Raw genomic sequence first — 15,008 nt, 5'->3', positions numbered from 1 at the left:
CAAATGAGTTTTGGGTCAACAAAATGACCTAGAGATGCAGTACTAGATGTAGGCCTGTAACCATGAAACATTGTTTCGGAATAAGGGTATCCTTACTTGGTTACCTTGGTCAACTATTTTCACCTTTTGGTTTTGTAAATCTTGCATCGTCATTAGGCAAAAGTATTCTTAGATTCCAATGCCACTGAATGTTCCCCCAACTAATTAAAGAACTTTTCATTCTTTAACCACCTAATGACAGTGCACTGAAAGCATGTATCATGGCCTGACACGGCCTGATGAGAGCAACGTTTGCTAGAGACAGGGAGGTATGATTGTTACACGTTTCCGGGGCATGTAAAAAGCGTCGGTCTTTTCTGCGAAGAGTACCCCCAAAGCTTGGCTGGTGTGATCTTTTGCTCACTAGCTAATCAATCCTTCCCATTATTACATCCTTGAATTCACATATACAACCTTTGCTTCTGGTAATCCAGTATCATCATCAAATAATATCACTTTCCCCAAAAAACAAAATAATGTGCCCTTATTGGCACCTTTCAACACATCTGATGGCCAAAGAAAAAAAAACTAAATAGAAAGTCAAAATGGTTAGCTACAATTTATGGCATTTTTGCAGCTAGTGGTTGCCGACTAATCCGGTCACAAACACCCAATTAGAGCTCCCATCTTTGAGACACCTCCCCTGGCTAATTTTAGCAGCATTGTACTGACCACTGAAGCAGGCAGATCTGGATCTGTTCTGTCTGCTAAAGAAAGGTTGGTTTAAGTGGTTCCAATGCAAGGCAACAGGGCAATGGCTCCTTGTGCAGTGAGTGGTGAGAGGTGTTTGGTTGGGTTGGGCATACACATTTGTGGGAACCACTAACAGAAGTTGCCTGCACATCAGTGGCCTCTCATGGCTTTGTTTATGGAGTATGTATATCCTCCCATTGTTGTCTCTGCATGGAAGCTAAGTCGTTACACAGAGATAGATGATCAATGCTACATTGCATGAACATATGCATGTGTATATCTTTCTCACAAGTTGGAGTGTGACCCGGGCCTTTTGGCTAGATGCAAGAAGAGCTTGCGACAGCTCATTTCTTTCTAGGCTTTGGCTTGTGGTGCCTGGTATTCCAAGGATGTCATACATGAACTGCTAAGCTTGAGGCTTAAAAAACCTCTTATGTTGCTCTAGGGACATCATTGCTGATCAAAGATTTTGCAGTTTGGTTTGGAGTGAAACTAGAGTAAAGTAACACACTAAAAAGTACTCTGTTGATTGGGGGCCGCTAATTCCAGTCAATGCTAATGAAGACTAAGAAATTGCTTGATCAATAACCATAAGTAATCTCTTCTATAACTACTTGTAAGACAAATGAAAGCTAATTGTCAAATGATATTCTGAATCTATTTTTAAGGAAGCACCGGCAAGACAGTCATGCTCATGCATGGACAAATGCTTGGAAGTCCTACAATGCAATCAACCCCCGGCTTGAAGCACATCAGCAGAGACCACACACTGATTGGCTCTACTATATAATCCCTGGTCAAAATGAGGTCCTTGCCCAATCTTCGCGCCATAAAGAAAAGAGAAAGCTTGCCCAACTTGCGGGTTACCAACATCGAGAGCTCCACCACCTAATGGGATGGAGAAGACGACCGGCACAAGCACAAGGCCGTGGTCCTATCCGATCGGCACCGATAAAAAGAGGTGCTCGGAGATCGCCATCGCACCTGTTGAAGCTGCCGTCTCGAAGAAAAAAAAAAGAACGTAACCATCAAGCATCACAAAATTGGCAATCGACCTTTTCCAATTTTGATCAGAGGCCGAGCTGCACGATGGGCCTATGGAATATTGTTCTCCGATGCAGTGTACAGAGCCGAAGCAAGGAATATGCTACACGCGTACAGAGATGTGACCTGAACACAAATGCGTGCGTGATGTGCCCAGCTTGTAACACCTTCCGTCCAAACAAGAGAAGGATCAAAGACTCCTACAGGCTGCAAGGTTTCTGTGCTTCGCATTCGCAGTGGATCATAGAAATTTCGGCAGAGTTGCAGCAAGCCAGCAAGTACCAAGTGTCCTGCTTCCCGAGGCAATGCTAGTTCAACGAAGGCGAACAAGAAAGAAAGAGACATGAGCAACACAACATTTGCGTGAGCTGTCTGTACGTCTCTAGAGAGAGAAACAGAGGGAAAGAAAGATGGCATGATTACGATTTATACTAATCTTTAGTGAGGGAAACATAAACTATCTCGCAGCAAGCTTGCTAAAGCAACAAAGAAGAGAGAGAGAGAGGGAGGGAGGGAGAGTGACCGGAATGCTGAGCAAGAAGACTTGTCCAGCGTTCTGGTGGGCAAGTGAACAACCCCTCTGCACACAGCACACTGCACTGACTGAGCCCACATGCCTTCACACACATGCATGCCAAACCTCTTTCTTCAGCAGTACCCCATATGCTGCATAAAGATTTTGCTGTTCCACTGTCCTAACCAATCATTTTGTTGTCACTAAGACTGAGAGCTTGCAGCTCCTGAGCTTCCATCACTGTACTCGTCGGCCCCTCCCCTTGCTTGAAGCTGCTCTCCTCCTGTTTCAGTTGGCTCATATACTTGATGCCTCCATTGATCGATCTAGCTTGCACAACACAATGCCTTCTTTATGCACATTACATTGTTGTGCTGTCTGTCAGAGGAGATAGAGAGGGAGAGAGACAGGCAGAGAGAGATGTACGGTACAGTACCCATGTTGCTTGCTTCTCTCTCAGGTCTGTGAATTGCGTTGCCAAATTCAGAGCCACCAACCAGTAGCATGTCAGTACAGTAGTACTCCTAAGCATGCAGCAGCTGAAGCAATTGGTTACTTTGAGGCAACTAATCGGCTCCAGCCTCGCACAAGGCAGATCTCTTCTCAGATCGGCGAGCAAATGTAGGAGCGGAGCAAAGGTTAGCATTGACCGAGAAAATCACGGGGGATTGTTAGCTAACTTCAGCAAGCATATGCGCCAAGTTAAAAATAACACACCGACCAAGTAAACAGCAACGCCTTCCGAGCTAATCTTAGCAACCGCTAACCGAACCAGCCCAGCTACTGTGAGCTCAGATCATCGTAGCTTATTGGTCTAATAGCCTGAAGAACATAAATGCTAAAGGAATTTGAAATAAAACTCGACCTCTTCTTAATCTTCCTCCTCCGAGATTCCCTGAAGCTTGGAAAAAATGAATTGAATTTGAATCTGTACATATCCTCACCATTGATCACCTTGATATGCGGATCAAGCTTGGTTCAGTACAGCGGCCAGCGGGGCCGAGCTTCATGCCTCCTCCGGTGGAGCCGGCGGGAAGTTGAGATCAAGGAACCCGACCGCGGCCGGCGAATGCTGCTCCTGCTCCTGATCCGCCCCGCCGGCGTAGAGCTCGCCACCGTCGGCGGGCATCGTGTGCGACAGCTTGTGCCCGCCGGGCGCCTTCCCCGACGAGAACACCACGGCCGCCTCGGCCGCCGCCTGAGCATTGAGCTTGCCAAAACCGATGGCCACCGAGTCCGGCGACGCCGACGGGGACAGGGTGCTGAACGACGCGTACGTCTCGGAGCTCGGCTCCGGTGCGGGGGACGCGGCGGCGGTGGGAGCGACCTTGGGGGCGCTGCAGCTGGTGTTGATCCGCTTGTGGCTCGCGCGGTGGCCGCCGAGCGCCTGGTACGAGCTGAACACCTTGCCGCACCCGGGGCATTCGTACCGGGTCCGCTTCGGGGCCACGGCGTCGAGCTGCTGCTTCAGCGAGCTCCGCTTCCTGCCCTTGGGGACGCGGCCCTTGATCTTGGCGTCGTCGTCGGAATTGCGAGCGTAGCCGCTTCTCGGGAGGCCCGCCCGCTTCTTCGCGCTCTCGAAGGGCTCCTCCTTGACCGCCGAGCTCCGCACGCCGGTGTCGCGCGAGAGCATCAGGAGGCAGAGCGCGACGTCCTCCGGCTCCTTCTCGAACCCGCACGGCACCGGCGGCGGCGCGGCGGGGGGCGGAGCCGCCACGCGCATCGATCGGCGCCTCCGCCTAGGTGCCGCTGCCAGCGCCGTCACGGCCGCCGGCGCCAGAACAGGCGCCTCCACCGTCGCCACTGCCATCTCTGCTTCCTCTGCTTCCGCCTCCTCCGGAACCAATTCCCCTTCCACGTCCACGTCCTCCTCCTCGTCGCGATCCCTCCCGCCGGACGCATGGCTCCGCATGTGCCCGAACAGCGACCTCCACGACGAGAACAGCTTCCCGCACTCCCGGCACGCCTTGCGCTCGCCATCCCCACCACCACCACCATCGCCGCCGCCCTCCTCGTCGTCGTCGTCGGCGAAGTCGGACAGCCGCCGCGTCTTCCTGGGATTCTCCCTCAGCCCGTACCCAACCACGCCGTCGGAGCTCCGCCCACCGTTCGCCGAAGCGCGCACTAGCTCGTCGGCGGCGTCACCCTCCGCCGCCGCCGCCTCGCCGAGCGGGAGGTGCGACCGCATGTGCCCGCCGAGCGACCGGCCGCTCGAGAAGCACTTCCCGCAGACCTTGCATCCATGCCTCGCCGCAGCAAGCTCCATCCCCACGACATCCATCACGAGAGAGGTAGATGGTAGAATTCAGGGCCGATGGATCATCTAGAAACCGGCATGGAGGGCCATCAATACGCGATCGGGGGAAGGATCTGTGGAGTGTCGGAGATCTGGGGGGGCGGGGGAGAGGAGGAAGAGCAAGCTTGAGGCTAGCGGAGTGGTGAAGGAGTAAGAGGTGAGGAAAGGTAGGGTGGTGTGGTTAAGCGGATGGCGAAGCTAGCGGAGGTCGTGATCTGCTCGGAGGTTTTGTTGGGGCGACGGGTGCGGTTGGGTTGGGGACTTGGGGGGGAGGAGAAATCCATGCATGGAAGCAAAGTTAAAAACCGATAGGAGAGAGAACAGAACCGCATGGGCCCACCAATGGAGAGACTGTGGGTTACTTTTCGAGAGGAGAAGTGGCGTCCAGCGTGGAGGGCCGCCACCTCAGAGTCGGATGACGTGTTAAATCTACTAGGATGCCAGGTGGCGCCATGGGTACCAAGGTGTTACATGTGGTAGTTCGAAATTTCGTTGCACATTAGTAGCGGCATGCATGACAACTGTACGGTTTAAGGTGGGGGTGGCACTGTAGCTTGCGGTAGTACCTCAATTGTTGGCAGCAGTGACTTTCTTGCGAGATAACAGCTGTGTTGTGATAACTTTGCGCATACCGATAATTAAGTTTTAAGTTTGGTCTATTTGTAAACCAGCGAATAACTTCGGTGAGTTACTAGGTAGTATGCTGGTGATAGAATGGCGTAAGCCAAACTCAATCACATGTAATTTATAGCGTTTTAAATGTCAGAATTGCTATGTATATAAAGCATAAAGAATCGATAAAAGAGTTACCAGTCCGTTGGGAAACTGATGGTCAGTCAAAACAAGTACCGCCCAACCGAACCAGACAGATGTTCGTTCAGAAAGCGTAAAACAATTGTTTGATCACTTAAAAGAAGTCATCTTATGTCTCGTGTCAGAGGAGATATCATATATAGCATATCAGAGCACTGTATATATCTGTCGATCAAGGATTTTCCCAACGTGAAATGCATGGTGCTATATATTTCTTCTTACAGGCCGTACACTGAATAATAGGATAAGGATTATTTCTTATTTTTCTTTGCATGGTGTAAGCTTCTACTAGTATCACAGTGCTACATGTGTCAGTCAAAGAATTTCTTACAAGTGCAAGATAGTAGTGGCATATACAAACATTGTATCTACCGATCAAGGATTTCCCAACGTGTAATGGCAGTCGTGCATGGTGCTATTTCTTCTTACAGGTAGTACACTGAATATTAGAATAAGGATTTCCCATCTCTCTTGCATGGTGTAAAGCTTCTACTACCATTGTAGTGCCACATGTGTCAGTCAAAGAATTTCTTACAAGTATTCCCTTTGTTTAAGATTGCAGGTCGTTTTAGCTTTTTCTAGATTTACAGGTATTATTATGCATCTAGACATATACTAAATCTAGGTGCATAGCAAATATTATGCACCTAGAAATATCAAAACGGTCTACAATTTGGAACGAATAGACTACGAGATAGTAGTGGCATGACAATTGTATGATTGGCTCGGTGTGACATTTGTATTATATATGCATCTCATTTATCGGTCTCCATGATTTTCCTGCACGATAGTAGATGGCTGAGTTGACTAGCAGTGATCTACTAGTTCCCATGAATTGCTTCTGTGTACTATTGCTAACCACCATGCGCGCATGAGAAAATGTATTTGTTAGTACCTGTGTCCACTTTCAACGCTTTCTTGTGTTTGCCCTCTTGTCAACTCCTTTTGTTCATCACCCAGCCTGTGTCTTTTTTTAATCTCTGACGGCAGATTTGTTGATCACCAATGTTTTTTTGAAACAGTTGGTCACCAATGTTTTGGTCAGACTCAGACGTCAGACCCATCAACCGCTCAAGACGGAAGCGGGGACGGGAGCGTTTCCTCCGTCGCTCGCATCGCATGTCGCGTCGCAAGTTCGCCACGCTCGGTGCTCGGGCCGTGCTGCTCGCCTCGCCCCGATCGGCCGGCCAGGCGCCCTGTCTCGCCGCCCCGATCGCCGCTAGCACCAAACGGTGTGGCCATACGGCTGCCGTGCAGGGAGCTAGCCGCACGTAGCCACGTCGGCATCTCGCGAGCTGCGGGTGGGTGCGGAGCGCGTCCACGCCTCCACGGGCGGACCGTGCGTCGCGGGCTCGCTGTAAGGCTGTACCTGCACGCGCTTTGCCTTCTCGACACGCACGGAATGCAAGATGCTTCCGCTGCTACACGCCGATAAGCATCTGGAACTTCATGCCCGTGGAAATTCCGCCAATTCAAAATTCCACCATTTCAGTTGGCTACAAGGTGGTAGCGGATTAATGTCAATGTAGCGGATCACAGATAGCGGATGGTATAGCGGACGCTAAGTCCAAATAGCGGAATTGAAAAAATAATCATCATTTTAGAGTATATATGAATGTTAACATCAAATTTACTTTCAAAAGTTAAAAAAGTTATAGTTTTAAGTTAGCCATATATTTCACAGTAAGAATCACAAATAAATAGGTATAATTAAGATGTATGGATATATATCAACATTAAATTCCCATATCAATAAATAAAAAAATTATTTTTCATCCAACAACTCTTCGTCATTACTTAAATAACCATTTTAAACATTATTATTACCATTTGATTCATATTCATATGTCACTCGAACTGTAAATATAGCGAATAGCAGCCTAACATGAGCAATAGCGGGCAACAGTGGACAATAGCAGCCGCTACGTCCAAACATGCTATTTTGGATCCGCTACCTTATAGTGGTAGTGGTAGAGTCCCATTATCGCTATAGCGGCTGGTATTATGGACGCTACGAATGCTATTTAGTACCTTGGTTGGCTATAGCTGATCAAACGGTTATATGCATATAGATTTGCAATTTTTTTATATTATATATTTTTTCAAAACAATAAAATAAAATAAATAAAAAATCCCAGAAGCCCGACCTCTCGACCAGCCAGATCGAAACAAAAAACACCGAAGAGCCCTCTCTCCTTCGCTACTGGGCTGGATGCCACAAGGCCGACCACCCCCCAGCAGGCCTAACTCCACCTCAACGCGGCCCAAAACCATCAGCCTACAAAAAGCCGCCCCGCAGCAACCCTAGCGTTTGCCACTCCCGTGTCCCCCCAAACCCTACGCCGCGCCGCGCCGCCCCGCCCCGCCGCCCAGCTCGCGAGCAGCCATGGCTGTCGGTAAGAACAAGCGCATCTCCAAGAGCAAGAAGGGCGGCAAGAAGAAGACGTAAGTCCCCGCGCACTCTTCCTCTTCTCTCCCCATCCGTTATGCAGATGCGAAATCGTTGGTTTAGCGGCATCGTCCGGCCGGCGCTGATCCGTTTCTTGCCTGTTTGTCTTGCCTCGCAGCGTCGATCCTTTCGCCAAGAAGGACTGGTATGACATCAAGGCCCCGTCGGTGTTCAGCGTGCGGAATGTCGGCAAGACTTTGGTGTCCAGGACCCAGGGTACCAAGGTATGCCATCTCGCTCTAGGTTGGAATCGTACTGCTGCTTCGTATACTGTGGTGAAGTTGTGCTTGCTTAGCCGTTGAGATGTGTAGGGGTCGATTTGTAGAGCACTTGTTGAGTCAGGTTCGATTTTTTTATTGGGTTTGTGCGGCGCCTGTACATACATTTCTGGAATGTTGTCTAAATCGATTGCATTGTGTGGGTCAACTGATCCATGTATAGTGACTTGTGTAATCATGCGGACTACCAGGTTTGGGATAGCATTTTTATGCAATACCTTTGATTTACAGGTGTGTCCTGTTTTAAAGTATTGTTCAGACTTGATCTTAAGATTAGACTTGTTGGTTTCAGTTTGTCTAAATACATTAGTTATGGAAGCATTACTTCAGAATTGTTAGGTGTTTGGGTTTCGTCTTTGATGTCTAATGTCTTGTTATGCATTTCAATTCACTATTTGTAGCATGTTAACATATGCTGATGCTGATGGCATTGTTTATGCAATATTTTTATTTATAAGTGCTTCCTGTTCATATCGGATGAAGCGATAGAATTTTGAACCTACAGGTACTTGGCTGTCTGTATTGTTTGGTCTTGATCTTAGGATGGGACATTTGTAGGTTTCAGTCGGTGTGGGTTATCTTGATTTCTACTGTCCAGTTATGCTTTTCGATTCTCAATTCATATCATTTTAACATAATGCTGATGGCAATAGGTTTTACCTGTGTTATGGAGCTTTAGCAGCTCTTGGCCTTTGTCTTTCCTTGCTAAGGTTACTGACCGTTTGTCATTAACTATATAGAGGGACATGTACTGAGGATCAGTAAACTTATGTACACCTGCTAGTTCCTTTGTAGTTTCATCATAATTCTCAATTTACAATATTTTATTTAAATTTACATGTAATATTGTAATTCTCTGCATCTCAATTTCTTCCTTTTTTTCAGATTGCCTCTGAAGGACTAAAGCACAGAGTCTTTGAGGTCTCCTTGGCTGATCTCCAGAGCGATGAGGATCAGGCGTACAGGAAGATTAGACTTCGTGCAGAAGATGTGCAAGGAAAGAACGTGCTCACAAACTTTTGGGTAATGATCTCTGGTTCGCTGCACACATTTGCTTTCCCTATGTTCTATATCATGTCTCTAAACTGTTTGTCATCTTGTTAGGGCATGGATTTTACCACTGACAAGCTGAGGTCACTGGTGAAGAAGTGGCAGACCCTCATTGAGGCTCATGTTGATGTCAAGACAACGGACAACTACATGCTCAGGCTTTTCTGCATTGGTTTCACCAAAAGACGCCCCAATCAAGTAAAGCGCACTTGCTATGCGCAGGCGAGCCAGATCCGTCAGGTATCAGTTCTGGAGATATCTCATGTTTTAAAGAGGCTTGAAACTCTTTATGTTAGCTAGCCTGTTGTCTCTTATATTGACACCATTTCTTTGTGAAGATCCGGCGTAAGATGGTGGAGATCATGACAAACCAAGCCTCAACATGTGACCTGAAAGAGCTTGTATCCAAGTTCATCCCTGAAGTCATTGGCAAGGAGGTCGAGAAGGCTACATCAAGCATCTTCCCCCTCCAGAACGTCTTTATCCGGAAGGTGAAGATCCTGAAAGCGCCAAAGTTCGACCTGGGAAAGCTCATGGAAGTAAGTACTACAAGCAATGTAATTGTGTCTTCCATGTAGTTTAGTAGCTGTGACTTGTTGGTCTAATATGCCCCGTGTGACTCCCAGGTACATGGCGACTATAAGGAAGATGTTGGTACTAAGGTGGAGAGGCCCGCCGAAGCTGATGAAGCCATGGGAGGACAAGAGGTTGCTGCTGCAGAGTGATAATGCTGTTGGGTTACTTTGCTGTCGTTTATGTTTAGGGATACATGTATTAGCACTTTCTTAAGTTGGTGAGATGAACTTCCCAGTCAATGTTTGATACCTGCTTGGCGCCACACTTTTGTCGAGACCTGTTCCGTGGCTGCATGATTTCGTATGAAAACTTGAAGAATATCTGCTGGGTTTTCCGTTGTGGCTAGTATAATTCAGATGGAATGGAAAGGGCAAGTCTTAAAGTCTTGCGTGCTAATTGGAATTGCAGCAAGCAGCATGTTTTCGTATGCCTAGAACTTTTGTTCGCTCAAGCTTCTGTTTTAGCAGCTACTCTTTTGGCTGTCCTAGCCTTTTTTTTCTCGAGGCTCGACTCTGAAATCGTGACGACCTGTTATGTTGTTGTGCCTCTCCTGCCGCCATGAGCCGGGATCTTGCCAGCCTTTGTTGTCAAGACGACTCAATCGTCACGGCCATTTTCACGGCTAAAGAATCGTGAGGTTTAAAAAGATGTTCTCAGACCAAATAATCATAAGACTTAGGAGAGGTGAATTTTTGTACATTTGCTGCAACGTGATATCAGAATTTAACATCAAACAAATGCCAATTTGCCTGCTGTCTAACCCTTGTATGCTCTTTGAGTTCATAATAAAAGGGCGTGTGGGACGGTGGGATCAGGACCAACCATCATAGTAGGACATCGCATAGTTTGTAGACACGAGAACTTGAAATCTGATTCCTATCCGCTTTTGCACTCGCAACTGTCATTTTTCTATGCCCACCCTCCTCCTTCCTTGCATTTCTATCAGCAAGCTCTATGTTCCTCCGTCGCTCTCTATCTGCCCTTCACTTATCCCCGTGCAGCCGTGCTAACTACGATTAGGGCTCCAAATCGCGTTTAACCGCTGCAAAATCACGGCCGGGGCTTCGTCCCTGAGTTGTCCTGCTGCTGGATGCCACCTAGTGTCCCGCGCCGCCGCCAGTGCCTTTCCCCGGAGCCGCGCCGCCGCCAGAGCTCGTCCTCGGAGCTGCCTCTCTCCGGCGATCGCCGGAGAGGGATACGGCCGGAGCCACCACAGGCGGCGCTCGTGCGCCGCCTGCCGCCGGCATCGTAGCAGGTCAGTTCCCGAAACCCGCTGACTTACCCCGCCATTTCTTGTGGATTTCGGTCTCCATATTGCCACGATGTTCTGAGATAATATCGCCTGGTTAGGGAATCAGTTAGCAACTGAAAGGGAGGATCTTTGTCAGGTAGAAGTTTAGATTTGGAACAATTGGGTGCTCTCAAGTTTGGGATATGTCTTTCTTGCATCTGCTGTTCCCATAGTTCCTTGCTTTCTGAATCAGATACTGAGCTTAGTATATTACTAAGCTGGAGAGGCCTAAGCCGGCCCATTCATTTTCAGCTGGGTGCTTACAGATTGCTGTTGCTGTGATTTCAGTGAACCATGAAAGGTTAATTTTCTCGATTTCGTGACAGGATTATCGTCTGCTCTAACTTCTCTTTTCTCTTTGTTTCTTACAAAAATGTTTAATGGTACGGTGCTCCAAAATCTGCAATTTGTTTTGCTTGTTCTGATCTGTTCTGGCCAATTTTCTCTTGTGACCATATTATTATATCAGCATCTTCCAATCTGGCAAAAGGGTTCTAGAGTAGTGTGGTGAGCCCATTATTATATCTGAATCTATTCAAGGTCAGGGTTTTCATATGTTCTAGTAAATTTACAAATCTTCTTTTAGTTTCCAATGGTAGTAATGTTCTAGTGACAATTTTTAACCATGCGTTATAACTTATATACTAGATACCATTTTAGCTTAGCCATGGCATTTTGTGTATAATTCTCAATGGCTTGCGATTTGCTGCTGCTGCAGATGTCTAGTAGCTCCAGCGGCCACCATCCTGCTAATGGTGCAAAAGTTCTTCATACAAGAGATAGGGTACCCATGATCTATACTTCCTTGTAATATTTTAAGATGTTTCACATTTGAATAATGCAAGAAAAGGTAAAAAATGTGTCATCAATTTGTTGAGCTGTTTGGTTGAGTTCATAATATTGTTAATGCAGAAACTGCAGCTCGACAGAAATGCAGCCTCTAGGGCCTGTCCTTCGGACAGGCAATATATTGAGAAATTGGAAATGGAGCTGATGAACTGCTATCAGGAAATTGGTAAGCAGTGTAATTCTTACGCATCTCATTGACCTGGCTACTGTGTATGGAGTTACTTCCAGCAGTCTTTGCTGACTGCAAATGCAGACTATTTGCAGGATCAGTTAAATATAAGGAATGTTGAAGCAAACATCATGGGAGAGCATATTCACAGCCTTGAACTGAAGCTGACTGAACTTGAAAAGTTCCCGGAAAGAGTGAGAGTTATGGACAATGAGCTGATGCGATCTGATTCTCAGTGCTGGCTCCTGATGGAAGAAGTCAGATGTAAAGAAGAGGAGTTGCAAAAGGCATCTTCACAGATAGAGAAGCTTGAAAGTACAGTTTTAGATTCACAATGCGAAATTGAGAGCTTGAAACTTGATTTAACTAATCTTGAGCAGAGACTATTTGATGCTGAGAGCTTTGCCCAACATGCTGCTGAGCACAAAGCTCGAATTGACAAACTATTGGGAGAGCATGAGCTCCAGCTGCATGAGGCACAAAACAATATCGATCAACTTGTTCTAGAGAATAAGCAATTGAAGGAGTTGTTGCCTATAAAAGCTCATAAACAATCCCCTTCTACATCCGGGGATCACCTTGACAAACAATTGGAGAATGGTGGTCATGCAGAATATGAAAGTGATAATTTAATTCTTGAAAGGATGGCAAAACAAAATGAAGAATCTGAACTTCTAATTGAGCAGCTCAAGGTAATAGATTGTTTACTGCATGTACTTAAGAATCCGGTATAAGCTCTTAATTTTGGCAAGTGCCATCCTTGCTCCCAAACATGTTCCAGAAATAAATTATTCTTAACACATTTTGTTTTAATGCATGACTTACATTCAAACAATCAAACCTGGATAAACTGAAATAGCTATCTATTTTTCTGGTTCTTACTTGAATACAACTTTACCTTTTCTTGTGTAAATTAAGTATTTTTCTGTTTGTTAGGAAGAACTTCGAGAACAAAAGTTAAAGGCAAAAGAGGATGCAGAAGATCTCACCCAAGAAATGGCTGAACTAAGATACCAGATAACAGGCATGCTTGACGAAGAATACAAGCGTCGATCTTGCATTGAGCAGGCAGCTATTCAGCATATTCAGGAGCTGGAGACTCAGGTAGTGATATAGAAAATTTCCACACTGTAATTGACCTGAAAATATGGCTGCAGATGTTACTGAATCCCTTATCCTATTATCTCATACTTTAATTTAACAGACGTCACTAGGTCTTGTTATATTGATGACTTCCTTATCGGGTTTCTCTTACATTCCTGTTCTTTTCATGATGTTTGAAACAGGTCTCCAAAGAGAAGACAAAATTGAGTGGGGCGCTTAGGCGATTGCAGGAATCACATGAACTAGCTCACAAACAAGCTATGGAGATTAAGAAGTTGAAGGATGCTTTAGAGGTATGTGCTTGCAGGTGAATGTGATATTTGACATCTGAGATGAGTACTCTTTACAGTATTATCCATAGTTGAGATTGGTCATTCATTCTGGTACTGAGAAGCATCGCATGTGTATTCACTGTAGAGGTTTAACTCCGCGGTGAACCTGGGGACAGTTTGCAAGTCTTGCTCTTGCGGGTTCTGTGCAATGTTGATAGAGTTGTCTAATTGCTCGATTGAAGGGCCATCGGGTGCCAGATCTCCGAAATCCAACCACATCAATGGGAAGTTACAGGACCAAGCGCTAATAGAGTGGCATCCTGATGAAGCTTCAGATGGTGACGGCAGGTAGGAAGTTAGATCGTGAAACAGCATGTACATTTGAGTGTGCAATTGACCAATTGTTGTAGATAATTCTTTGTGTTCTCCATTGCTGCCTGTAAATGCATCTGCATTTTGTTACCTTAGCTGTTCAATTTCACCTAGTAAGCTTCCAATGGGAGTTAAGCTCCACTGGCAATGAAAGTTCGATCTGTAAGATGTGAGATTTACCAAGGCTGCAAGGATGTGCCATCACGCAGTGTACTCGACAATAGGAACTCACAAGGTGACATCCCAATTCCCAATTCCCAATAAGGTCAAGCCGCAAAATTGCATCTGTAGATGGTTGTTGGGAAGCGTGTTTCAGGGATTCAACAGAAATAAGGTTCAGAAGGATGGTCGAGGAAGAGGCGTTGATTTCATCTAACTTCATGTCGCATTGAAAGATCCAGCTTCTTTATTGGACAGAGCAGGGGACTTCTTCTGCTATCTGCAGTGAGACATGAATTCGGATCTGTAGCTGACCTGACACAAGCTAGAATTTACAATTTTGTGAGGATGGTGCTTCAGACTAATTACCTCAAAACAGTAGGCAAATTGACGTTCAGCTGGAATCTGAGTGTATAGTTTTGAAAAGGTTTCGTGATCTGATATTGTGATTAAATCATGCAGTCAAGATAAAATAGCTACGTAGGGAGACACATTGTCATGTACAGGGAAAAAATATTCTGTGATCAGAAATGACTTCATATGGGAGAAAACTGTGCATAATTTACTTCTGTCGACTGACTGCAATTTGGAGGTCGTCAATAAAACGTTGGAACTATGGAGATGGGTTGTTGATTTCACAACAGACTAATGACTCTTGAAATAATTTTGCAAACACCCTTGTTTTCAGCTACATGCACAACAAATTTAACAATGTTAAATACCCTTTTTTTTTGCCTTCAAGAAACTGATTTAACAACTTAACTGGTTCCAATTTTACTTGTACCAGCATCTGAAGTCGGATCGCGTACGGGCAAATTAAAACAAGAAAAGTATATGCTGAAACCATTCCCCCGTTAAAACTGATCCATAATTGGAGCAATATATTCTTTACTTGCAACAAAGCCTGGATGGTAACAGATTGTAAGTCCACTGAAATACATACAAAAGTGCAACACATGCCCTGTTACATTCAACATACATTCGTAGAAAAGGAAAAGTCCAATTTACTGTCCAAATAACCCCCTAAAGAAATAAAAGGT

At 46.0% G+C, this 15,008-nt stretch overlaps 3 protein-coding genes across 5 annotated transcripts; 2 read left to right on the top strand and 1 right to left on the bottom strand.

Annotated features, from left to right (window-relative positions):
- Positions 1-2,912: 2,912 nt before the first annotated feature.
- LOC117843234 (uncharacterized) lies at positions 2,913-5,071 on the bottom strand. Its single transcript, XM_034723803.2, has one exon. The coding sequence runs from the start codon at positions 4,569-4,571 to the stop codon at positions 3,297-3,299; it is 1,275 nt and encodes a 424-aa protein (XP_034579694.1). The 5' UTR covers positions 4,572-5,071; the 3' UTR covers positions 2,913-3,296.
- A 2,613-nt stretch (positions 5,072-7,684) lies between these two features.
- LOC117843861 (small ribosomal subunit protein eS1) lies at positions 7,685-10,169 on the top strand. The gene is made up of 6 exons (XM_034724605.2): positions 7,685-7,844; positions 7,967-8,072; positions 9,012-9,149; positions 9,231-9,416; positions 9,515-9,715; positions 9,803-10,169. Exons 1-6 carry the CDS (start codon positions 7,786-7,788, stop codon positions 9,899-9,901), a joined length of 789 nt encoding a protein of 262 aa, XP_034580496.1. The 5' UTR covers positions 7,685-7,785; the 3' UTR covers positions 9,902-10,169.
- Positions 10,170-10,577: 408 nt separating this feature from the next.
- On the top strand, positions 10,578-13,899 carry LOC117843859 (uncharacterized). 3 transcript variants are annotated; one of them, XM_034724602.2, is made up of 7 exons: positions 10,578-11,007; positions 11,762-11,827; positions 11,956-12,058; positions 12,146-12,753; positions 12,998-13,165; positions 13,348-13,472; positions 13,583-13,851. In XM_034724602.2, exons 2-7 carry the CDS (start codon positions 11,762-11,764, stop codon positions 13,599-13,601), a joined length of 1,089 nt encoding a protein of 362 aa, XP_034580493.1. In that variant the 5' UTR covers positions 10,578-11,007; the 3' UTR covers positions 13,602-13,851. The 3 variants fall into 3 exon arrangements, with proteins under 3 accessions (XP_034580493.1, XP_034580490.1, XP_034580492.1); XM_034724599.2 differs by having other exon boundaries at positions 10,581-11,007; positions 13,348-13,458; positions 13,583-13,899; XM_034724601.2 differs by lacking the exon at positions 10,578-11,007 and adding an exon at positions 11,092-11,344 and having other exon boundaries at positions 13,348-13,458; positions 13,583-13,899.
- Positions 13,900-15,008: the final 1,109 nt, after the last annotated feature.

Source organism: Setaria viridis, chromosome 2 (genome assembly GCF_005286985.2).
Source record: "Setaria viridis chromosome 2, Setaria_viridis_v4.0, whole genome shotgun sequence".
Lineage (NCBI taxonomy): Eukaryota > Viridiplantae > Streptophyta > Magnoliopsida > Poales > Poaceae > Setaria > Setaria viridis.
Note: the sequence above shows the minus strand (reverse complement) of the source record. Positions and strands in the feature narration are given on the sequence as shown.